At 43.5% G+C, this 26,452-nt stretch overlaps 1 protein-coding gene across 1 annotated transcript; it reads right to left on the bottom strand.

The window, feature by feature from the left end:
* On the bottom strand, positions 1-26,452 carry kcnip3b (Kv channel interacting protein 3b, calsenilin). The gene is made up of 7 exons (XM_071918809.2): positions 26,305-26,452; positions 5,294-5,414; positions 5,090-5,159; positions 4,732-4,910; positions 3,726-3,830; positions 3,487-3,549; positions 1-1,310 (listed from the first exon to the last, which is right to left on the bottom strand). The coding sequence occupies exons 1-7, from the start codon at positions 26,364-26,366 to the stop codon at positions 1,263-1,265; spliced, it is 648 nt and encodes a 215-aa protein (XP_071774910.2). The 5' UTR covers positions 26,367-26,452; the 3' UTR covers positions 1-1,262.

Below are 26,452 nucleotides of genomic sequence, written 5' to 3' on the forward strand. Positions count from 1 at the left end.
TGACAAAGTCCTACTGTACTGTACATTATACTGTGGCACTGAGAGTCAGCATGCTCTTAGATACTGAAGAACCAAGATAATGACTTAATTCAGCCTATGAACACACTTTTACCGGTCCTTTTGCTTCTTCACAGTACTGTACAGACTCAACGTGTCAAACCGATCAGTCAGACACAATCTCAAGTCTCTGCTCTAATCTTCAGAAATAAAAAAAAAAACAGTAATAGTTGTGTAATCCTTTTGAATTCTGTGAAATACTGCCACTAAACATGATGTGTAATCGATTAACATATAGATTTCTTGAACAAATATTCAGTTGGATAGTTCTGGTCCTACACCATAACCTAGTGCAGCACGGATGAGACCATTACAACTTAGGATATGTAACTATTATCTATACATATATACATACACACTGGTTTCCATCAGCGGTGTATCAGGTGCAGGTATCTACAGTGCCTTTACCTCAGGCGCATATAATACATAATAATAAAATATTTAGTGCAAGCTAATTCCACATCACATATTTGATGACAAACATGCTTCAGTTCATTTTTTCTTTTTTGTGTCACTGTTTTTTTTCTCGTGCTGATAAATTTCGCCGTCGTCAGTTCACTTCATCCAACGCTCTAAAAACTGTATGAAATGTGTAACTGGGTGTTGAGGGGTTACATGTGTGTTTGTGAGTGTGTGTGTGTGAAAGAAAGAGAGAGAGAGAGAGAGAGACAGAGAGTGTATGAGAGACAACAATATATGTATATTATGTGTTAAAGCGAGTATTCTTGTATCCTCAGGTCAGTGGATTAAATGATAAGCCTTTCCGCTCCTCGCACTCCTCGTTGGTTGTTGATCCTTTTAGCCTGACGATGAAAGCTATAGAGGGCGCGGCGAATAAACTGGCTCTTCTGACGCTTCATTTTCAGGGGCAAAGAAAAAAACAAAACAAAACACTGGATTGTTGAGGATCCAGGAAGCTCTTCTTCTGTCTCTAGTTGTCCTTTTGTTTGTCCGGAAGCAGTGGCAGGATGAAGCTAAAGGAGGGCAGTGGGGCAAAACCCCGCTAGTGTTCGACATTATGTTCCTGTATCTTTACGTCACTTACATAGCCTACTTGGATGTGTTGTTTAGTGTGGAGTTGAGGTGTGTGAGGGTGGGTGAATAAGTGTGTGTGTGTGTGTGTGTGTTGGGAGGGGGGGGGGGGGTGTGTGTGAAGTGTGCAGATATGGGTTGGAGGATAGCGTCTGAGAGTGTCCTTCTTGGTTTTAGATCACATTCTCAAACAGCTGCATGGAGTTCATGATGTTCTCGTCCTAAAAAAGAGAGAAACACAACTGTTTGTCACCTGAGCTCTGAAGTAAAAGAAGTTTTCAGATAGATTTTTGTCATAAATTGAGCTGTATATGCTCAAGAACAGGGGCATGAAATGTATGTTTGGCCACAGTATTCTCAGAGTTAAACCAGCCTGTTTACTTTCTTAGCTGTAAAAGCAGTTTTTAGAGTTGAAAAGAATATAGATTTGATTGAACACACGTTGGTTATCTGTGTAGTGTGTAGTAGAATTAATAGACTTGCTTGCTATAGCCAAACATTACCAGCATACAGTTAGTGGCTTGTGTTAATTTGAAGCTAGTTTTAGTTTTAGTCCTACAGGTACACTAGCACAATCAACAGAATGACCAAGTATTTTGTAATGTGTGAATGTTTGAGTTTGGAATGGAAAAAAACATCAGCTACTCTTGGGGAAAATTGGCAAGTAAATACTTGCTGGTTTAAAATATTAAAACTTTGTCAATTCTGCCCCAAGAGAAGCTGAATTATTGTCATTCCTTTTGGATTCATGCACCTCGGAGCAGCTGCAAGGTTGCAACAGATTTTTTTTTGCCCGATGTTTGATTTAGGGGCAGGCTGGCTCTGACATTATAAAGGTTAAAGGGATAGTTCACCCTAAAATGAAAATTCAGTCATTATCTACTCACTGCCATGTCAGTCAAAACACCATTGAAGTTCACAGGACCAAACTCACAGTGAGTTAGTCCCTGTAGTTCTGTCTCAGCCTTCTCCCAAGACTTTGACTTTGTTTACAAAACTTTGGATGTCTTTGGAGGGATCTTTGGATGTCTGGCAGAAGACTCAAAGTCTTCTGCCAGACATCCAAAGATCCAAAGAGCGTATAAATATTGATGGACATTTTTTGTTTTTTTATGGCTGTAAAAAGATGTCTCTCTTAACATCAATAGTTTGGGAGAAGGCTGAGATGGAACTACGGTGGCTAACTCACTGTGTGTTTGGGTGGTTCTAGAAACTTCAATGGAGTTTCGAATGGCATGAGGGTGAGTAGATAATGACTGAATTTTCATTTTGGGGTGAGCTGTTCTTTTAACTATGTCAGAGTGTCAATCCCAATACTCTGAAACAAGGTACTTATTCATATTATTCATTATGAACCTCAGACATGCAAACCTGCTGCAGCAGTATTAAAATATATTCCAGGCCTATTAATTGAGCAAAATGGTTTGGATTTCATTTAATGATGCAAAACATTTCAACATCAAATTAGACTGTTTGGGGTGTTTTGGATGTGCATAACTCATATTTTGCAGATGTTTTGCAGCATTATATCAATGTCTTTCCGCCAATTGAATATTCTACTAGCATGAACCGCCTTCATGCTCTAGTGGTTTGGGTTAAGTGAGGTTCAGCTGCTGTCTCACCGGCCTTGTGGTTGCAGTGATTACCCTGAGAATGGGAGGTTGGGTTTTACTACAAGCTCTAAATGGAGACCAATCCATCTCTGCTTGGCACTGAGGATAAAAGAGAGCGAGTGGGTCTAAGGCTCAGAAACTAACAAATATCCTGTACTTGGGGTGCAGCAACACATCCACCTGCCTTGCCCTACAGTAAAGCTGCTCTGGCTTAAAGAACATTTTACACTCACATTTGCATTTTGCATTTAATTCTTGTCCATACAGCATAACAGCAGAATAACAGTAGCATAAGGTTCAATTCCTTGACCTTGAACATTACAAGCAACCAATAGTTAGGCGTGTAAGGATCAGAGCCTTATTACCCTGACAGTATTTGTGTAAAAGGAAAGGAAATAAAGGAAATAAGGTTTTTATCTTATTTCAAGATGATTGTCCTGATAATGTCTGTGTGACCCTACATTGGTCATGTAGATGAGACGTTCTGGGAAAGGAGAAATGACAGCATATTAGAGTGAATAGAGGAGGAAGATCTGTGTGTGTGTGTGTGTGTGGGGGGGGGGGGGGGTATGATTCAGGAGAGATAGGGAGATGTGAGGTATTTCTTGAAGAGATGAATGACGCTTTGTGTGCATATGTGGATTATCTTAGTCAACATGGTGAACCAGTGACAATTACATCACATTATGTCACTGTTTGTGTAGATGTGTAACTGTGGTTTGGGTTTTACTGGTACAATGGCTATTGGTTTGTGTGTGCAGTTGGGTGGAAAAAGGTGAATCACCTTCTGACAGGTCTCAATGAACTCCTCGATGGTCACTACACCGTCTCTGTTTCTGTCCATTTTCTGTAGGAAGAGGAAATAAGAAGCACAACGGACAGAAAACGCACATGAGTGAGGATAATTTCATGGTACTTTGAAATGTGCCTTAGAGCAGGGATTGCAAAGTGACCTTATTGTGCAGTGTGTGTGTGTGTATGTGTGTGTGTGTGTGTGTGTTTCATTTGGTGGATGCACAGAACCTGGAAGAACTTGTCCACGTGCTCAGAGGGAGCCTCGTCTCGCACACAGGGGTAGGTGTACCTCCCCATCATGTCATAGATTGACTTCATGATCGCCAGCATCTCCTGAGAGAAGAGGAGAGGTGAAAGACTCTGATTTCAGTCTTTTTCTCTGTTTCTGAATCATTTCTACGTCTACATATTTCCAGTGTGTTTTATGGGAATAAAGATGGCTTTCCAAACACAAGACAAGATTAAACATGTGGTCCCCCATGAATGACGCAGTCCCTCATATATCACCTTGTTTTGACCTGTAATAGCAGCACCCGATGCACCAATGCCAGAATGCAGTGGTGAGTCATGGTGAGTTTTGTTAGAATTGAATCATTGCTGGTGCATTTCATCATGGGGGACATGTCATTCTAGTCCATAAACAAAACAAACTACCAAGGTCCTTTGTAAAACCTGTGTAAAATGGGTCTCAAATTTTGTCAGGAAAGCAAAACAAATTGTCCAGCAAAACAAAAGAAATCAATGTGAACTATCACTATCACTTGTTGTGTTTATATGTGGTGAAGCCAAGACAGGGAGCAGAAGCCACTGTAGCTGTGGAGAACAAGCTAAAGAATTGGTGCTCCAGAGGCTTGTGTATTGTTTTGCGTCAACTGGCTGTGGTTTCTAAATTGTGACATGTTCTAGACATGTTGTCCTCCATGAAAAATGCAGTCACCCCTTGGCCAATCACTAACACCATGCATCAACCCTCCAAGTTTCATCATAAGTTTGAAAATTTGACTTTTACATATAGCACCCCAATCAGGCCAATTAGTGTGCTTTTTTAAATGCTAGAACACATTGCCAAAATGCATCATCCCTCCAAGGTTTAGCAAAATCACATCAGTATTGTCTGAGATGCCGCATTTGAATAAAAAAACAGTGTTTTGGTTGAACTCTCCCCGCTGTCTGTGATCCTGTGTTTCTCAAACCCTGTAGAAGTGTCACAACTGCACAGCCTGTCCTCACATACCTCTTTGGTAATGTAGCCGTCCTTATTAATGTCATAGAGGTTGAAGGCCCAGTTGAGCTTCTCAGTGACCGAGCCCCTCAGCAACACAGACAGGCCAATGACAAAATCCTCAAAACGGATTGAGCCATTTCTGTCGATGTCAAATGCATTGAATAGGAAATGAGCGTAGGTGGTTGCATCTGTTTCACAGTGGGTGGGGGAAAGAGAGACAAGGGACAAAAACACGAAAAACAAGAAAACAGGAGCCAGGGTCATATCGTTTCACAGCAGAGATTGAATACATTTTGCTTGCATGTAAGAGCAAGAGAGAGGGAGAGAGAAAGATAATGAGAGAGGAGAGATTGTTTCATCGTCTAACCTCCTTGGGGAAAGAACTGAGAATAGATGGACTTGAATGTCTCCTCATCAACCAACCCACTGGGACACTCCTGCCAGAGAGAGGAAGAGAGAGAGAAAGGGGTGTGTATTGGAATATTTCAGGCCTATATATGGCATACTAATGGCGGTAGAGCAATTAAGACCATCTCAATTCTCCATAAGATCGAGCAGCGCCCGGACGTACGTTCTTGAAGCCCCTATAGAGAGACTGCAGCTCCTTCTTGGTGAACTTGGTCTGAGCCTGCAGCTGGTCCAGCCCCTCCGGTTGGTGACGCACCGTCGACAGCTCCAAGTCACTGTCACTACTGTCTGTGGGAGAGAGAGAGAGAGAGGGATGGACAGAGAGAGAGAGAGGAAGAAAGAGAGAGAGAGAGAGTGGGAAAGAGAGAGAGAGAGAAAGACGCGGAGAAGGGAAGAGATCAAGAGAAAAAGAGGGAGGATGGGGTAGACATTGAGTGCGAGGATGCAGGCCAACATTCAGGGAGGGACGGGACCACACGTTTAAGAGGGAGGCATCGGTTACAGGAACGGGTGGGGGAAGGTGCGAGAACAAGAGAGTTAGCAAAAAACTATAGAAGAGCAAAAGGCAGACAAATGGGGGACTGAAAAAGAAGAGGAGGTACTTTCTTTATAGCGGGGTCGCTACCAAATAAGCATCGTTTAGGTTTATCTGTGTCCAAAAAGCCAGTTGTGAGGTCGAAAATTTGAGAAATTCAATCAACGGCACCTTTACTCACAAAGCAAATTACGAATGTAATTTGTGTCGCGGCAATGTTGGTTACTAGTTCACACACACTAAGAGAAAGCACTGCATGACTGGGAAAAAGGAAACATCATTCAAAAAGGAGGGAGTTCCTAGAAACCATAAGAAAGTCGGGTTTCTGCCGTTTCCATACTCACCATCTTTAGACAGAGAGAACAGAGGAGGAGGGGTGTTGATAAAAGACACCAAGATGGAGAAAGAGTGAAAGAGAGTAAATGGAGAAAAGTGGGAGAGCGATAGTAAGAGGAGGAAAAAAAAACAAAGAAAATAGTCAAGTCAGATTGGATACTGAGAGAGATATATGACGGCCACTGAGCGCTCCAGAGGAAAAGCGTCACGTTATATTCTCAAAAAACATCCAGCAGAGCAGTGAAATACAATATACAGACAGTTGGCTAACATAAACCAAAACCATAGTGAAGGGAGCTGACAGTGGGAGGCAGTCCGTCCTGAAGTCACACTGGATCGTTCCTCTCATGTTCATGAAAAACAATAAGACATACAATACAGTCCTGTACATGTTAGTGCTGGTGAGGGGGAGCCAGCAGGAGCCGAACTCTGACTGGACGACTCCACCAAAGCCAGAGAGGAATATTCCCATAGACTCAATGGGACATATGTAAAGTCAAATGTAGGTCTCCTTTATATCCCTTTTACATCATCCTTTTGTCATTCTTGCTCATCTCAGTTAGACTTTGCTGTTTAGATGAAGATGAACTTGTGTTGACATTACCATAGCCCCATAATGCCTCACATTTCCATAAACTCCAGGGTTACACGGTTTTTGTCTTTGCGACAAAATCCAAGCCAGACTTGTAACTTATGGAAGAAAAAAATCAGCATTTTCTCAAATTTTCTGAAATATATTCAAACACTAAGACTCATTTATATCATATCAAGTATGAATGCAATATAGTTTGAATTTGCGTTTTCATAATATCCTTTGAAATGATCGTAGAATGGAATCTTAATTAGTTAAGTAACTTTAACTTAGTTAAAGTAATAATATTATATTATTATATATATTATATATAATATTACTATATATTATATAGTAATATTTTTATGAATGAGGCCCATGGTACTTTCTCTCTCATCTTTCTTAGCACTTTCTCCCCTTCAGTCCATCACTCTCCACTTCTTTCTTTGTCTGGATCTATCCAGACCTGGGTGACACAATATTCGCAAGAGTGGAAGTAACTCATTACATTTACTCACATTACTGTAATTGTATTGTGGAGTATTTTTTTAAGTCAGCAATTTTATTTTTACTTAAGTATGTTTTTACCGAGGTATGGTACTTTTCATCTCTACTTTTCAAATCACATCCATTACAGAGTACAGATGTAGTTTCTCCAAAAGCAACAGAAACTGGACAATCGTAAATTGGCCAATTGTGGAGCTTTGTTTGTGCACTTTATTTTATAATTTACAATTTTTCAGTTAAAAGAATTGAGCTTGTCCTCTTTTAGAATTGCATGGGAAAGATCACATCTAACAATGTTCTCTTTTCTAAAAAGTAACTTTTACACATTACATTTTAAAGTACATTTTCAATTAGCTACTTTTTACTTTTACTTAAGTAGATTTTTACACCAATACTTGTACTTAAGTAAAATATCAGCAAAGTAACAGTACTTCTACTTGAGTAGGACATTCTAGTACTTGTTTCAACACCGAATATTTACAAGTGGGCTAAATAAAAACGAATACTTTCCTCTCTATCCTCTCCGCCCGATCTCTGCTTCCCTCCCCTCCCTCTCCCCCTCCATCACCCCCATCATCCATCTCTCTTTCTACCCCTCTACCCCTCCTCCAGCCCTCTTTCTACCCCTCTACCCTCCCTCCATCTCTCTCTACGCCTCTCCCCCTCCTCCATCTCCTCCATCTCTCTCTCTACCCCTCTACCCCCCCTCTATCTCTCTCTCTCCCCTGTCCCAGGTTGTCTCACCGGTCTCAGTGATGTCGATGAGGCCCAGCAGATGCATCAGTTTGAGGAACATGATCACCAGGCAGACGATGCCAACTGTCTGCAGTCCCTCCGTCTCCCACCTCACACTCATCCTCTTCTGCTATCTTTTTCCTTCACAGCCCTTTTCTCACCTTCGCTCCATACCGCTCCATGCTTCTAAATTGTCATGACCTATGTACTATTTATGTACTTTTCCCTCAGCCGTTCTCAGTCTCCAACTCTCTCTCTCTCTCTGCTCTTCTTCTCTATTCCTTCCCGTCACCGAAACACTGTCAGTCACCCGTCGCTCTCTTTCTGTCACAGTTTTCCTCTGTTTCTCTTACTCTATTTAGCTCCCTCACTCCGCCCTGTTTTAATAGACTATCTTTTTCTAAACTCTCTCCATCTCTAATGCATCTTGTCGGTCCTCATTCAGGATATTATCCACAACTAAAAGCAAGGTTTAATGGTCCGATTCCTTTATTAAGGTCAACTGGATTGTAAAAATACCTCCAAAACGACAAAAAAAAAAAAAAACGAAATCCAAAAAAATCTGGACCACAACTTTAATCCGAAAAAAATCCAATCAGAGGAAGAGCTGGCTTGCATACTGTCACATCACGCATGTAGGTTTTTGGTACAAGCAGACAGTTGGTTTGTCTGCATGATTCCTCCAATGAATGTTATTCCTCTAATTGGTGACACAACCAACACCAAACGATATCCAACATACTGTATATCTGTGGGTGAAACATGTCACAAAATTCTCCAAGAATGGCTGATGTTCTGCAACTCCCTCCTCTATTTCCTCCCTCTCCCTCACATCTTTAATTTTTGCTAATTAACCTGTGAACTCCTGAGAAACCAGAGAAATCCTGCATCTGTTACACCGAAATACTCATATAAAAGAGTCAGTGCCTCAGGGTACAGGAGAATACCAATGCTCTAAGTGATTACGGGTGACTGGGATTTTAATTTGTATTGTTGAAGGTGACACACACAGGAAATAATTCGCGTTTTAAGGAATCAGAGAGGGTGATGGCATAGGTCAACAGGTGTCCCAAATCCCATTTTCCCAGTCAGCTCCTCAATCCACTTTCTAATTGTTCTCTTGTCTCTCCTGGGATCCGTAACACAGATTTAATACTGCATTCACTCATCGGAGGCCCGGGAACTTTCACACAGTTACACCGTAATACAGGGAAACGGTGAGCGAAGGATCCCTCGGGCCCTGTGACACTTGTTCAAACCTCATTTCATTGTCTCAGCAGTAACATTTTGGAGCGATCTTTGTCCCCCCCTAGTGGAGAAAAAGGGGAACAACAGGAGGGAGACAGTGGTGTACAGTAACAGGACGTTTTCACCCCAAATGTCCTGAAATTGAGATTTACACTACGGAGACGTAAGTTGATCCTTTACACGGAAAAAGAAAAAAAAAGAAAAAAAGACAAAAACAGCATGCCACTGAGAAGCTTTGTGGAGGTAAATGGACCTGGATGTAGTGGCCTGTCTCAAAATACAAACATCTGCTTTGAAAGCTTAGTATGAGACACGGTCCAAGCCTCTTTTCAACTTTTGTAACTTTTCTTCTGCAGGTTCAGGAAATGGATAGATGGATGGATGGATGGATGGAGGTTCCTGTCTTCTTGAATGCTTGGGCAAATGGAATCTTTTGACTGCAAGTGTTCATTACAAGCAATCTGTCTGATAAATAATGTAAAAGCCATCAACTAAACATAGAAATGAGCAAGCAAATAACAAATGAACAAATTTCAAAACTCAAATCCCTTCCGTCTCTGTCTTTATTGGTGCTACACACAACTAAAATGTCCTGCACTGAGACTCAAATGTGGAGTAAATACTGGATATTGGTATCAGAAAGACTCAAAATAGGCCTCATGCAGCTCTAAAGACAAGGCTAACTCCAGCATGGGGAAATATTGATGTCATCCCAAAATAGGATGGACTCAGTTGGATTTAACCCAATATCGACACCAGAGAAGAGAGGACCAGAAACAACAATCAAAGGCCAGCAGTTTGGTTTTAGATCAGATCAGTTAGCTGGACTTCAAACACACAGAGGTGTGTACACACACATGCGCACACTACACACACACACACACACACACACACAAACGTACACACACAGTGTCCACGTTTTTTTTGTAAGCAACATCAATGGACATTTTGTTGAGTGCTGAGGATATAAATAATGTAGCAAATAAAGTACTTAACCTTGTTTGTCTGTTGATTAATGGAGAACATCTGATGTGCTGTTGATTGGAATGTATTTTTCTAAGTACGAGGGAGGGGGGGGGTTGTGTGTGTGTGTAAAGGAAACACTGCATGGAAAAAAAGGAAAGTGAAGCAGCAAAACCATAGTTACAAAGGCAGCTACACATGCGAATCATATTCAGTTGAATACCAAGTGCGTGTCAGCTTTACAAGGTCTAACATTCATCTCTTTTACATGTGACATTTTAAAGCAACATGAGGCAACTAACAGAGTTCCAACATGGCCAAACAGCTGGCACCCGGAGGGCAGGTGCATTAATCACAAAAACTGCAAAATTATATAATGTGGCAAGGGGAACAGTCTGAAATATCATGACAACATATGCCAAACACAGACAAGCTGCATTGGCAAACAATGATCACAAGTCGAAGCTTACCGACCAGGATCGACATACACTTAACAGACATTAAACACTAAACACTACAAAACTACCACAGAATTCAACACCTCTGTGACAGTCTCTGCAAAAACTGCGAGCTGTGAGCTTCACCAAGCTGGTATTTATGGCAGCGCTGTCATTTGGAAACTGCTTGTATCCAAGGCCAAGGCACAAATATGCATAACCTGGTGTGAGGAGCACAAACTCTGGACCCCTGAGCAATGGACACAGTAATATGGTCTGATGAATCGTCTTCCACCCTTTTCCCTACGTGCAGACAGGTTTACATTTGGAGAAAGCCAAAGGATGCCTTCAGCCCACAGTGTCTGTTGCCAACTGTTAAACATGCTGAAGATGAGGAGATGCAGAAGTAGATGAGAGAATGACATTGTAGGTAGTAAATTAGTCCCACTGGGAGATGATGAAGTGATGAAGTGGCAAGAATAAAGGAGGAAGATGGATAATGAGAGAAATGGGGGGGAGGAGGAATTTTCGGGGGCTACTGAGGGATGGCCAGTGTCCTTCAGGGTCCTGGAGGAGTACTCCAGGCTCCATATTTAGGCGGCCTCAGAGAAAGCCTGTTCGATACTGCATGTATAATTGATGTGAAGTAATGCTAAACCGGGGTGTAGGCCTTGCCTCTCTGAATCACCACAGTGGAAGAAGGGGAGGGGGGGGGGGGTTGTTTTTGGAGGAACTGAAGATTGGAGAGATTGAGAGGAGTGATAAATTATGAAAGGACATTACTGATGTTTTTGTTGAATTTATTACTTATGATGCCTGGCCATATGAGAAGCACTAATGCGCCGACTGGAGCCTTTCTGCTGTAATTGCTTGGCACACTGAGTACAGGGCACTCTGACTGGCTGGCCTTTGGCCTAAAACTCTAATCAAAGGGTAGAGCATCATTCAAAGAGCACTATCCGATGTCTCTTTTACAGTCCCAAAGTAAACACTCAAATGTACACATCTAAAGGCTCATCAAGGTTTTACAGTATATCTCTTAGTAGGCTAAACAAACATCCCGTAAAACTATCCACCTTTCAAAATGCCATACGCACAACTGCTACACTGCTGATATGATAAAACAAAAATAACGTTTACAAATACATTAATACATAATCATTAAAAAACTCTCCATTACCCAAAGCTGAGTTTCATTCCAAAACGAAGCATCCACCATTTGAAAAAAAGTGACACCTACTTTCAAAATAAAATAAAAAATAAAATAAAATAAAATAATGATAATGATAATTATCATCATTATAATGATAATAATTATTCAGTTCAATAGATAAACAGTAAAGTAATAAGTCATCATAGCTCCAGCCATGCCAGTACTAGCAGCACACAGCAGGTACCTGTTAGCCAGGAGAGGGGGCCCAGGTGGGCCCTTACCTTCAAATGAAGACATGGGCTCCAGGATGCCAAACTGCTTGAGAACCGCCATGAAAAGGATGATGACCACGCCAATGGCAAACAGCTCCATGCCCTGGATCCCCATGGCTAGGACAGGGGAGCCCACTGAGGACCAAGCCCGCACACAAAGGCCTGGCCCTGGGGAGAGCCAAACGGAAGCGTGGGCCGGCCCGAGTCAGGCCGGGCTAGGCTACTCAACAACAAGTGTTCTCAACAGAAGTGAGCCGTGGTGACAGGTAGCTAATCAATCAGTCTGGGTGGTGGGAGACCGCATGGGTTTGTATCCAGACCCAGGCCGCTGAGACAGCATGAGAACAAGGCCAGCGAGCAGGATGATGGTTGCTTTAATGTCAACAGTGATGATGAAATGGAAAATATGTGGAAGCCGACATATATGGACAACCTCCCTCTCTAAACCCTGAGGGAAAATGGGGGTTGTGTCAGGGGCCATTTATTATAGTGCATTAAAGGAGACGTTTAGAGTCGCTTTCCAGACTTTCCTGCTGCACTTATTCTCAGGGGTTCTGACTGGCAAAGACACTGATTACTGTTCACCCTGTCAATCCACACAGCAACCATCAGTCTTCACGTTATCATTTGTACTCGCACAAATGATACTAAATTACATTTTGATCCTAGATGAAAATGTCTTTAGGAAAAAGCAAGAATTCCTGGGATGCCTTGGTATCCATGTAATTTTTCATGATAAGCAAGTTGGTCCCAGCTTTTCCCGATAAGGGGGAGAAAGGCCAGTGGAATAAAACTGACTTGCTGAAATACAGAACATTAGGGGACGGGAAATTAAATGCCCAAGTCTTCTCATCTTCCATGCAATAAAACAGCAAAACAACATCATTAATTATAAATAAATAACCCCATTATATGTGACAACCACATGAGCAATTTGTGAAACCTCAGCTCTGGAACAAAAACATCAGTACTCTACGTCTGCAATGTACAATACCAGCCAAATACAATCCGACTTTCTAGATGAGATAATCTGTAAAACAGACCTGCCTGTAAAACAAACTATCAATCAATATAAAATAAGCAGGATTCAATATGCTGTGCAAAAACTGTGTGGAAGGAGGCTGTTTACAGTCCAAACAATCAACACACTACAATCAATAGATCAATCATTTACTTGTGGGAGTTTCAACTCCCAAACTGCTTCAGTGCTATTTTTAAACCAACCAAACATCCATTTTCATGTTTTGTTCCTCTTGCCGTATCCTCAGGTCCATCAAAGCACCTTTCGGGATAGATTTAATTTGACCGTGAACAGTTCAATTTAGGCTCGGTGTTGCTTGACTCAGCTCAGTCCCGTCTGATCCGGTCCAATTCAGCGCTCGCCCAAATCCAGGTCCAGATATGGAAGAGTATGGCCCTCGAGCGGAGGCAGTTGGAGCAGCGTCCTGGGAGGGAAATCCTGAGAAACTGAGTGGAGCTCTGGGGAATGAAGCCTCCCCCAGCGACTACCTCCTCCACACATACTTTTCCATCACTCCCCTTTCTGTGCTCGTGCTCTCCTCCCTGAATTTATCTGTTGCTGCTTCTCCTCTGAACTTTTTCTCCCTTCCCTCACTTCCTCATCGCCCGCTCCGGCCGAGTGACCGACTTGAGACTGAAGTGACAGCGGTCAATCCGGGGACTTGGCCTGTCCGTCCAACTTCCTATCCTTCTGGTTCGCCCATCCTCTCCTTCTTCTGGTCTCTCCCGGGTCCGCTGCACTCCTCCTCTTCTCCCTCCGTCCTTCTGATTCGCTTTTGCGTCCAGATCCTACCGCCTCCTCCCTCCATCTCCACTGTCATTCCATCACTTTGGCCAACCGCAGACTTTCTCTCTCCACTCGTCTCTCTCTCTCTCACTCTCTCTCGCTTTCCTTCTCCATACCGTCTCTCCTCTCTCTACCACATACCTATCTTGTTCTCTTCTTCTCTTCTTCTTCTTCTTCTTCTCCCCAGCCATTAGGGCTTGCGGACTAGGGGTGAAGTCACATTACCCGACTTAGGCAGAGAGTGGGGGAAGATAAGGGGATCAAAACACACACACACACACACACATGCACACTCTCACACACACTCGCACACAGAGATCAAATAACAGGGACTCCCCAGTCCCACTTCACCTCCCCCTCAATCCCTCTCCTTTCATCTCTTTTTCCTTTTCTCTGTGAGCTGCAGACAGTTCAGGAGTGAAACAGAACACTAAATATTATTGAAGGCCTTTTGATAATGTCTCAAAATCCTTATGACTCCTGCAATGTGCGCCATAGATTGTCATAGAGAACTTCAGAAAAGGATGATTTGGTGGTTTGGAGGTGAATGCATGTGTGTGCATGTGTGAGCATGAGTGTGTAAATATGTGTGTGTGTGTTTATATGTGTACATGTATGAATTTGAGCGTGCATGTGTGTGTGTGTGTGTGTGCATGTGTGTGTGCTTAGTAAGTAAAGAGAGGATAAATGATGAGTGTGCACTTGCTAATGCATCAAGATAAAATAGATGGGAGTGGATACAGGTGTGTGTGTGTGTGTGTGTGTGTGTGTGTGTGTGTGTGTGTGTGTGTTCGTGCATTGACTTGGTTGGAGATAGGAGACAGAGATGGGAGGCCAGAGTAAGAGAGATCAATAGCTCTGTGGTGTGATGGTAAGTTTCCTCTTTCTCCATTGGCTATTATTACTTTGCTATTAAAAATCCAAATCAACCATCAAGTCACAAATCTATTTTAGTTCTACACAGAGTTACAGTCTGTACTCTGTTACTATTCCTCAACAAGTGCGACTCTACAGTATCTATCATTACGGCAAGTGCAGATGATTTAACTTGAAAGTCAAATTTAGATTTCGGCAACCTATTTCTGGAGGAGAGTGGATCAGGTGGCATGCATTCACACACAATGTGCATGTGTGTGTGCATGCACTTGTGCATGTTTGTGCACGTGTGTTTGTCTGTGTATTTTATGCATGCTGATGTTTGAGTGTGTGTGTATGTGCGTGTGTGTGCATGTGTGTTTGTGTCTGAGTCTATTTTTGTGCATTGTGTCTGTCTGCAGTGTGTCTGCAGTGGTGGAAAAAGTACTAGAATGTGTTACTCAAGTAGAAGTATTACTTAGCTGATATTTTACTTCAGTAGAAGTAAAAGTACTGGTGTAAAAATCTACTTAAGTAAAAGTAAAAAGTAAAACTTAGTAAAAGTTACTGACTTACTTTTCAGAAAAGAGAACATTGTTACATGTGATCTTTTCCATGCAATTCTAAAAGGACGAGAGCACAGAGTTCAAACTTGATTCTTTTAAATGGAAAAATCAAAATAAAGCACACAAAGTAAAGCCAGGTTACTCCTCTCTTCTCTGCTGACTGACCATTCAATTTAAGTTGGTCCAGTTACTGTTGCTGATGGAGAGTCTACAAAATCTGGGCTCTGTAATGGATGTGATTTAAAATGTAGTGAAGTACAATACTTCAGTAAAAATGCACAAAAAGTAAATCTACTGACTTTAAAAATACGTACACAAAAAAGCTACTCAATTACAGTAACTTAGTTACTTCCACCCTTGTGTGTGTGTGTTTGTGTCTGTTTGTGTGTGTGTTTGTGTGTGTGTGTTTGTGTGTGTGTGTGTAGGTGTGTGTGTGTGTGTGTGCTGTTTCCTCTGGGCAGGCCATTAAGAGACTAACAGGTTTTTAAAAGGTGGGCTTGGGGCTGCCTGCTGACACAACACTCTGGTAAATAGGGAGAGAGGATCGAGACTGTTTCCTCTCTGTGAGACACATCAGCGTCAGAGCAGAGCAGAGATCGCCTCGCCTCAGTCTTCACTACAGTCTTCAGTACACAGAGAAGCCGACACGGTGAGATGTGATTTAAACCTCTTGAATTTAAAGGTATTTGCAAAATACCTGGGACATTATACCCTGCTTATCAAAGTGCTGCTGTAACACTCTGAAAGTAATAATCTGAGACATTTTCACATGAATAAATGTCTTGCTACTCTGTATCACTGACACAGTAGTGATTCAGCCTATACCCAGTTAATGAAAGTTTTCATTTTCCGCAGCAACCGCAGCAACAGCCGTTTGTTTGGAACAAATAGAAGAACTGGGTAGTTAGCATGAGCAGAGATAGCCAGCGTGCCTAAACAGACAAAGAAAAGAGCGCCACCTAGAGAAACTCAAACCTCATCAACAGAAAACTCAAGGAAAAAGACTGTTTGATTGCCAAGTGATCTCTGGGAAGTGCAGTGCAAAAACACCAGAAAATGTTGGAAAAATCCAAAACATGAGGATCTAGTAAATTACTACTATTAACTATAGAAAGTGAGAGTGTGCGAGTGAGTAAATGAGGGACTGACTGACTGACTGACTGACTGACTGACTGACTGACTGAGAGAGTGTTTGATCATGTGCGCAGACAAGTAAGTGAATGAGCTAAGAAGCAAACAAAGCAGAGGTAAAACCTGTGCCTACCTGAGCGGTGGTATCTGGCGGCACTGTGGCCACAGTGGGACAGGCAGCTGGGACGAGAGAGGCGTCTCCTGGCCTCCACAGACAGAGCAGCCATCACAGCTCCCATAATGCAGCTGAGATACCGCAACAGGGCCAAAACCACTAATGAACTGCTCTGAGATGCTCTGGATACGGCTGGAGATACTAGATTATACCCAGAGACTCCAACAAGACAAGATCTGAACTTTAAAAGACCAAATTTTAACTCACAGAGGCCTGCAGTGACAGACTGCTAAAAAGGTTGAGCGACTAAATCTGATAACTGGTGCTAGAAATCACAGATCAGCCTGAAACAAGGGAAAAGAGCAAAGCACAAAGGTCTGTCTCTCACATCCCGATAGAGGCAACTGACTGGCACTGTGGAAAAGGTTTTGCGCTGTGTGTGTGTGTGTGTGTGTGTGTGTGTGTGTGTGGTGTACATCCGCATGCATGTGTATTTGTCAGAGACCACATTTGAAAATCTGTTTGAGTTTGTGACACTGAGTCAGGGAGAGAGAGAGAGCGAGAGAAGTGGGGGGGGGGATCAAACACTACTGCAAAGAGCTGCTGACCTTTCACATCACACACACATCACACACCTCCACATTCCTCTTTTTCTGCCTCTGTCCCATTCTCTTCCTCTCTCTCTATCCCTCACCCCATAGAAGCGTTTCTGACTCCCATACTATTTCTCACTCTCTCTAATAGACTCTTTCTCACGCAAATTCTTACACCCATGTGTTAACGGAAACACGAGCAACACTCCATCATCTCATTATAGACAATCACAGTGCGCTGAAATCATCAAAATCAGTGGCAGTCAGAGTCAGAAATGAATGGGGCTCAGGCCAAAAATAGCCTTAAAAATTCATAAATGCCTGTGAAATTAAAAATGAGTAGGCAAAAAATGCCCTGATAATTAGAGTACCATTCTTTGCATTTCTCCCTACTCTATTTTTTTTTATTGAGGCGTCAAATATTGATGCATGCATGCAGCCACTGTCCCCCATGGGCCACAGTAGGTGGCGTTATTGATAAGAACACAGTATGCAGCCTGAAGCAGTCGAAAATGTTGGCACCACGCAGCCAGCAGCAGAAGAAAAGACACAGACCACTGTGTCAACAAAAAAATAATATAACCAATATTGTAAAAAGACTGATTGTTTATTTGCCAAAATACAATGCAAATGTATTATTTCATAGTTCAACAAAATTGCCCCCAAAAAACAACCAAAATGTCCCTAAAATCAGACCAAAAGCCCTCTGTAATAAAAGTTAATTTCTTACCCTGGTGGTAGCATAGATCAAATTGGTGCCAGTAACGATATAAAGGAAACAGCTGAGATATATCCCATAACTTAGGGATATAAACCATAATGAAGGCAGGTGGGCAGCATTTAGCTGGTATGGTTTAGCCCATTAGAGGATAATAAATGCCAGTCAGAGCGATCTGCTTCATCTATGGTGAAACATTTCTATTCTGATGAGAGTGGTTTCTACCAGGATGGCAATTACTGCCATCCACAGGAGACAGAGTGGACAGACAGACAGGTCTGATGAGCATGAGAACGATGTAAACCACATGTTGTGGTCTTATGCCACGTTCATGTTATCATGTCAGCAGAAGAACAGAATGACATTTTGTTGCAACAACTTGAAAGCATTCATGTGTTTAATTCATTGGCCTACATCCAAAATATTTTTTATTTATGAATTTAAAATCAACAATCAGTGTTCTGCAGCAGATACTGCTCGCTTTTCATAAGTAGGGTTGATTGTATTTGTGTGAATATAACGCTTGTGTTGACACACATGTTGCAATTTGTGACACCAAGTGGGAGATATCAGAGCCTTCCCACACATATCCTACTTGTAATCACCAGTAGGAGGGTGACGTGAACAGTTTTTACCAGTCAGCAGCTCATATTTATGGTAAATCCGGTATGACGTGAATGCATCATTAATCCCCGGAACTGAACACTTTTAGGAGATTCTGGAGTAGTGCCTGAGAGTGTTTTCCAGGCAAAACAACACATGATGGAATTACTAATGGAGGAATGGGGTTGCGTCTCCTCTCTGGTTTCAGGAAATCGTAGAATCCGAGCCAAGGTGCATGGAGTTTGCTCTAATTACTTGGCGTGGGCCCAAAGCCATATTAAGATCTTGGTGTTTCTTTTATTGTGACTGTGACTTGCACATTGCAAACATACAGATGCTCTAGTTCCCTCTAGAGTGACATAATACACCTCTTCCCCAATAGCCATGTGATATCTCCTCCGTCCAGCAGAGGACACTGGGCACCACGCAATGCACAGCGAAGGAGTGTAATGGCCTAACATTCATTCACTAACGCAATCACAGAGCAAAGAAAAGGAAATGAAACATGAGAGAATGGATCACATTTTTCTGACTGTTCCAAGATCGTCTATAGGCTTACTCAGCTGCAAACCAATAGGTGGACACTGGGTGGTTTGTCACATCATCAGTTTCTGCCTTTCACAGTGATTGATTGGAAACAACCAATGCATGGATACAGCAAGCCACAAAGATATTTAATATGAAATGAACACCGCGATGTCTCATATACAGTCAGCGAGGAACAAGAGCCGTTTTTTTCTCCATACAGCTCCACCATTAAATCATGCATAAAGGTGAAAATGTGCAGCAGAAGAGCACTGCATCTTCCCCCCAAAACCCCCACGCAAACCTAAAACAGATGCCAAGTTTGCATAATAGAGCAAGCAGTGAGCCTCCAGGACTCTGAATACAGCGCTGATTATACCATCCGTGTTTTGGTGATGTCTTTTTAATGCTTGCATCTTCCCTAACAACCTGCCCCAGGGACCGCAGATGAAAACTTTTCATTGAGTTGTGCTACGTTATTGCGAGCGTTGATGTGCGCTGCCCTCTCCAGCCCTTACCCTCCCCAAAAAGTGATGTAAGACAAACAGTAACTGAGACATTCAAATTTGTTGTACGGCCTCTCCCCAAAAAACTTTCCGAAAGAGCTGCAGAATTATTCCGCAGAGCGTCAGGGGAGAGACGGCGGCTCTTTCATGTTTCTCCCACTCCTCTCTCCGTCTCGGCCTCCCTGCCTCCCCCTCTTCAACTACTTAATCTATTCCAATTAAGACCAAGCCCAGTCTCACTTCTACAGGAGATAATCCCCTATTCATAAAGCCACCTCAGCCTGGCAGGTTCAAAGCCAGCCTTAGCCACGCAATTAAAACAGGGTCTTCTTAATCAAAGCTTGTGTTTTTCCCTCTCCCTCTCCCTCTGCCCTGGTTGTTGCTTTATTTCATTCCAGTCTCTTTACCCCCCCCCCCCACACACACACACACACACACACACACACACACACACAAAGGGCTAGACATAACATACAGTTCAAAAAACACCAGTGATCTATTTTCATAATTCATCGCTCATCCCAATCGCCTAAAACTCCAATTCTTCCAAAAAAACAAATATCTCCCCCCTTTCTCTCCCTCCCTTCTCCCTGCCTCTGTGGGTTTTTCACTGAAGGCAGAATTAGGTTTAGGTAATGGATCAGTGGAGACCTGAACCCCTACCTGAACAACACTCAATTATGGGGGTTCAGATTGGGAACTGTCAGAGGAGTGAAGACGGTGAAGACTGGCTAAGCGAAGCAGGAGGCAAAAGAGGGCCATTTTTCCCCCAGAGAAAAACATTCATCATCAAGTCAGCATCTTCCCTCTTCTGTCTCCTCTCTAAAGAGGACAGGTAAACTGCACTCTAACGCGTCCTCACCTGTCTGGTAAACAAGACGGAGGAGAATCTGGGACAGAGGCAAAAGTGCAAGAGATACCAGACAGAATGGGACTGATGATCAGCGGTACAAAAAGAGGAGAGAGGAGAGAAGAATGAGTGAGGAAAAAGAGGAAAGAGGAAACAGGAAAGAGGGGAAGGAAAGAGAGGGACGCTGAATGCTGATTCAGCCAGCAGTGGCTTGATGAATGGATGTATTCATTAGATAGAAGGACAGAGGGAGAGGATAGGGGTATAGACTTACATCTAATCAATGTTGAACGGAAGGACACACCGACTAACTCAAGAAGGACAGACTGGTAAAAAGATGAACAGAAAGGTAATCGAGAAAAACAGAAAGAGAGAGCCTTAATTTAGAGGAAAAGGTGCCACTGCTCGGCGTGAACTCGGATATAAAACCCAATAAAACCTGAATTCAAATGACACTCAGGAGAGACTCCCTCAAGTAGAGAACCAAGAGAAAGAAAGAAACAGACAACGAGGTAAATTCAATCACGGCTATTTAACTTTTGCTTCAAGACGCAGAAGCAATCAAACGGCGGCAGAGGAAAAGTAGCGTCGGAAAGTACCTTGAACTAGAGTCCCAGTGATGAAGCCAAAGAAGCACCGCAGCAGGTTCGAGATCTCCTTCTCACACTGCACAGTGCACGCAGCCATCCTCTCCCCCATGACCAGGCAACCAGCACAAGGAGATATGGGGGTTGAACAAGTTAAATCCCAGCTAAAAAAAATGAAATAAATAAATAACACAAATCTGGGTCCTCGGCGAGAAAAAGAGGAGGCGAGGTGGCTTAACAGTCTAGACCCAAAAAAGTATTCAAAAGAGGAGATGAAGGGATGGAGATAAAAGGAGAGAGAAAGTCTGTGTTCAGTCAAAAAGTTAAAGAGATTTTAGAGCACACGCTAAAAAAAAAAACTTGCTGAACATAAAACTAAGTAAAAAAGAAGTCTGCTCCGGTTAAACTTTTAGGTTTGGCTGCTTCTTGTTGTCCAGAGGATGTTCCTTGGTCCGGTGTCGTCTGCCTCGTTTTACTTTAGTTAATGCTGCTTTCTAAACTGGTGTCCCAGTTTGCTTACAGGTGATGTTTCCCTCAGCCTCCTCCTCCTCCCCTCTCCCTTATCTCTCTCTCTCTCTCTCTCTCTCTCTCTCTTTCCGCTCGTCGTCTCAAAGGAGGCGAATTTGAATCGCACAATGTTGGGTCCCTCCTAAAGCTCCGGTCGCTGCCGTTTCGTGTAACAGTCCCCAACAAAAACCACAACACACAACACCGTGACACACTGACACTCCTCCTGTTTCAGCCCTGGGTTAGGCCACGCCGCTGCATGGCCACCGGGACACACAAGCCCTCCGATGCCTGCCTCCGAGGTGGCAAGTAAGTGGTAGTAAGATTTGTCAGTTCATGTAGAGACTGGTCCTCCCACTCAATTTCTACTACTCTTCTTCCTTCCCTCCCTTCTTTGTCTCCCTTCCATCTCTGATCTGTCTCATATTACACTTTTCATATTACAGTCATTCATATCGCCCCTTTTCATCTCTCCATTTCCCCATATATGGCCTCATTCTAAGCCTCCCTCTCCCCTTTTCTTTTCTTCCACGGCTCAGGGTTACTTTTAATTTAGAGATTAAACTTTGCGCTCGCTGTAATTTCTCACTGTGAACCGGCAAACTTCAAATCGCTTATCTAGAACAAGGATTCTACAGCATAAGAGTGGAGCCGCTTGACAGCTTCTACACTTCTGGGTTAAACGGGAAATCATTATGTAAATCATTCTCGTTTTACGTTATCCAACCCGACGGTTTAATTTTCCTCTATCACATCTTAAATGCGATACTGCAGGTCAGACTACCAATATGTCCATGTGTGGCCTGACCTGCAAGCACAGCATTTTCATTCTCAGTGCCTTCCTCCTTTATCGACACCAGCATCCTCTCTGTGTCCACCCATCTTGTTTCCCACAAACCCTCTGCTGTATTGTGCTCAATGTCCAGCAGTCTGTCAAGCTGGCCAGTGACCCTGCGCACCTCCCACCTCTCTCCCCTCCTGTCTGGTTCAAACCGTCTGTCTCAGCCTTTCCAAGTCTAACTAAACCACAGCAGTTGCTCCAACACCAGCACCCCACCTCCCTCTGATACATATCTCCATCTCTACTCGGCTATTTTTAGCTGCTGGCCATTAGCTAGGTGAGGGCTTGCCCACCAACAATGCTCAATCTCTTTCTTCCCTCTGCACTGCTGCAATGAAACAGAACACATCACACTGGTGCTTCTCTCTCTCTCTGCGTCTCTTATGCTGTTGTTTCACTTATGCTCATGTTTCAGCCACACAAAGAGCACTTCCCATGATTTTGCAACCAAGGACAAAATGTATAGGATAAGAGCTGAATCTGACTCCTTTGTGTGTGTGTGTGTGTGTGTGTGTGTGTGTGTGTGTGTGAGTGTTGGAACAGAGAAGAGCATTCCATCCCCTCTAATTGAGACCCTGTAGATTTGCCCTATATTCCCAAATGTGAATCATGTATTGAGTATGGCAGTGGCGTAATTGTGTCTAAAACATTGGAGGGGCGACCAACTGAAGGTCGGGGGGCTGGGGGCCCTCTCCAGGGGGGTCTGGGGGCCCTCTACATGACGTTTAATTCGCGCATCCAAGCTGCTTATAAGGATTGCGCAATTGGGAAAGACAATCAGAAAGAGAGGAGAGAGTGAGACGGCCGCAGAAAAAGGAGACGTACAGGGAATTCTTCACACAAATATTGCAATTATTTCCTATCAGACATTGTTGGACAAAATTGACTACTTGGACAGCTTAACTCTATTCATATACATTTATTATTTTTTATTTATTTTCTGAACTCAGCCACACAATTTCTCTAATTTCTCTGTGTTGCTCGCCGCTTTCATCCCGGTGCAGCTGGACCGGCTGGAGGCTTGGCGGCGTGTTCATGCTTCAAGGCTGTTAGACAACATTTAGGCCTATATCACACACACACACACACACACACACACACACACACCCCTAAGAAGCATGTGACCCCCAATTGCACATACATTTTGACTTATTTTACATACATTTGTCTTGAAAAGTTTGACTTGTAAATGCATGCATCTACAAGCCTACTCCAAATAGAAAGAAAGTTCTATGTAATAGGCTAAATATCATTTCAAATAATCCAAACTCATTTTTGGCATTCAATTGGCAGCTTGGCCCGCTGTTTCTCCTCCACCAATCAGAACACGGCTTTGCTTCGCCATTCTAACCGATTATGACATCATTGAATGGAGCTGGACTCTGCTCTACCAATCAGAGTCTCAGCTGCACTGATGACATCACAATCAGAATTCTGACGTGTTTGTTCGCAGCAGCTCAGGGCATAAAAACCCCTGCTGGAGGTCTTGAGCTTCATACCTTAGCTGTGTGCTAAGGTATGAACTCCCCTGGGTGCTGGTACAGCTGTTGCTTGGATCATGGCAAGAGCCTCTCTTTGGGAACTTTTTTACACGGTCCTCATTTCAGACCAGTAATTATTATTAACTATTGGGCGCTTGATGGGCGTGTTTGGAAACTTTCTCTTAGTTAATAGTTCACGATCACGATGAATGATCGCAATCCTGTCAAAACCGAGAGATGGAGCAGGAGCAACAGATTGGTGGTGTCTCTCGCGTCTCTCGTGCCGGCTTTTTTTGAAGTTTTTAGTTTTTTTCCTAGTTAATTTTGATAGTTTGGACCAGGTGGCGTGGCGGCTAGTGAACACGGTTCGTTGAAGAGCTGGTGGTTGGTACGAAGAGGCGCGGTTTGCGTCCCACTGAAGGCAACCTGCCAGCCGCTCCAAAGGTGTGGTCTGGCGGTTAGCAATGGCGGTTCGTTGAAGGGCTGGTGGTTGGTACGAAGAGACGTGGTTCACCTCCCGCTGAAGCAAGCCTGCCAGCCAGTCCAAACGGTGGTCTGGCGGTCGCGGTTGAGGCGCTATCTTACCTTATCTTATAGGGTTCTAGGCCCTTGTCTAAGTCCACAGTAAGAGCTTTACCAGGGTAAAGGGGGTGGGTGCTGCCGCTGCTGCTCCTGCTGCTGCAGCAGTACCGTTAAGCCAGGTGGTCGTAGTCAGTAGTGGCAAGCAACAACACTGCTGCTGCTGCTGCTGCTACTACTACAGCTGCTGCAGCAGTACAGGCCTAGTAGTGGTAGTTCCAGTAGTTCTCATTACAGATATCTGAAATATTTTAAAGTAGCATTCACTATTGAAACCACATGTTTCACCAAGCGTGCCAATGACATCCCAACCTCATCCCAAACTGGACTCTGCCCTGTGTTTGATACCTCTAGCATTTTGACTAGTCATAATGTAATGAGAGATATCGTAAATTAGCATTTAAGATATCTCTCATTACATTATGACCAACCGAAATGCTAATTTAAGATATCTTTTATTACATTATGACTAGTCAAAATGCTAGAGGTATCAAACACAGGGCAGAGTCCAGTTTGGGATGAGGTTGGGATGTCATTGGCACGCTTGGTGAAACATGTGGTTTCAATAGTGAATGTCCCGTATCACAAACAAACTGAAGGAATGATGATGTGGCGTATGAATTTGGCCGAGCGCCAGGATACTTCGTTTAGATGGTGAACGATTCAAGGCTTATTTCAGGCTTTCAGGCTATAAACGTTGAGATATTTTTATCTCAGGATGCCATGGTCGCGCCTGAAAGAAAAGACGCTTTGCAGTGCGTGGGCACCGCGACCGCGCCACTCTCGCTTCTCAGCGCGTGTGCAGCACGCCCACATTGAAAATAATGGATTTGCGTGTGCAAAAGACGCTGCACCGTCAATTTTGCCAATTTTGCCTACTTTGAACATTGGGGGGGACACGTCCCCCCGTCCCCTCCACCGATTACGCCTATGGAGTATGGACACTGGAGGGAAATCTTCTCAGGATGAGTGAGCGCTCTGTCGAGAGAAAGCTGGACTCACGAACGATGGCTGAACCCGCTGCGAAAAGATTTTTTTTAACCATCTCCATCCTTTCCAGCTTCTGAGTTAAATACATTTAGTCCGAAGTTTAGTGCGAAGTTTAGTGTGAAGTTTACCGATGTCACGTTACTTGATTTCTGGGGTAACGAAGTCCTTCAAACTTCAATAATTCAAACTGTTATCTCTCGTTGCTACCTGGGGCCGCTGAAATGCGAAGTTTCCCTGTGCAGCTTTTTAGATAGTACCAGTGCTCACTGAAGTGCTGCTCCTGGAGCGCTAGGGAGGAGGAAGAGGAGAGGGGATACCTACCTAATCCAGTATGTATGTGTGTGTGTGAGAAGTGTGATTGTGTGATTAGCCACAAGGGCAGGCCTTATAGGATCAGGTCTAGCTCTCACATTTCACTGACCTGCAAGAGTACCATTACATGGGATACATCGGGTCACAATCCCAAACATCTTCTTAATGAGGGCAGGTTTGATTAAACTACAGCTATATTTCAGTAACTAACACCTCTGAGAGTTTAGCAGACAGTGAAGGCTTACATTTACAAATTTCCTGTTCCATAAATACCAAAACACTTCTTCCTTTCCATCAGACAATGGACTATTGTGCACGATCACAGCTACACCACTGGGTGGAGCAGTAAGACTTAATCTGCCAGCGTACCTGGACTTCAAACCCAGTCAGGGAGATATGGGACCAAATTCAGAACAGACCAAGGGAAGTCTTTAGTTTACCTCCCCAGACTCTGTGTGTGTGTGTGTGTGTGTGTGTGTCTGTGTCTGTGTGTCTGTGTGTGTATGTGTATTTATGAGAGGGAGGGACAGCGAAAAAAGAAGCAGAGAGAGGAAGGGGTGTGTATCAGAACATTTCAGGTCTATATACAGCATGCTAATGGTAGAGCGAGGGCGAGAGAAAAGTAATAAATGAGCGGATAGGCCTAAATGATCTCCAGGTGCTTGACCCCGAGGTGAACCGGCCAACAGAATGAATCAGTTGTGCCCACAGGGACCGGAGGCCAGGAGAGGTCCTGCACGTCGATTCACCAATCAATTCAAATGTTGTTAGTCACACTTTCACCGCACAGTGAGCCTCATCTTCTTTCACACACAGATGCACATCAGACACACTTGAGATTCGGTTTTAACCTCTCACCTTTGTCCTGCGGCTGCGTGCTGGCGATGATCCATTTGACCAGGCAGCACTTCATGAGGGCTTTCCGAGAGAACCGCGGCTTCTGCCACTTCCCAGACTCCTTCACTCGGCCCGGCCCGGGCTCAACGCCGTTGGCATCGC

This window comes from Centroberyx gerrardi, chromosome 8 (assembly GCF_048128805.1).
Source record: "Centroberyx gerrardi isolate f3 chromosome 8, fCenGer3.hap1.cur.20231027, whole genome shotgun sequence".
NCBI classification, from domain to species: domain Eukaryota; kingdom Metazoa; phylum Chordata; class Actinopteri; order Beryciformes; family Berycidae; genus Centroberyx; species Centroberyx gerrardi.

Coding starts and splice junctions, on each gene's coding strand:
- kcnip3b (XM_071918809.2), bottom strand. CDS start 26,366: ATGAAGTGCTGCCTGGTCAAATGGATCATCGCCAGCACGCAGCCGCAG. Junction 5,415..26,304: donor CCGCAGGACAAAGGTGAGAG/GTTAAAACCGAA, acceptor TCCCACAGACAG/TAGTGACAGTGACTTGGAGC. Junction 4,911..5,089: donor TCAGTTCTTTCCCCAAGGAG/GTTAGACGATGA, acceptor ACTGTGAAACAG/ATGCAACCACCTACGCTCAT.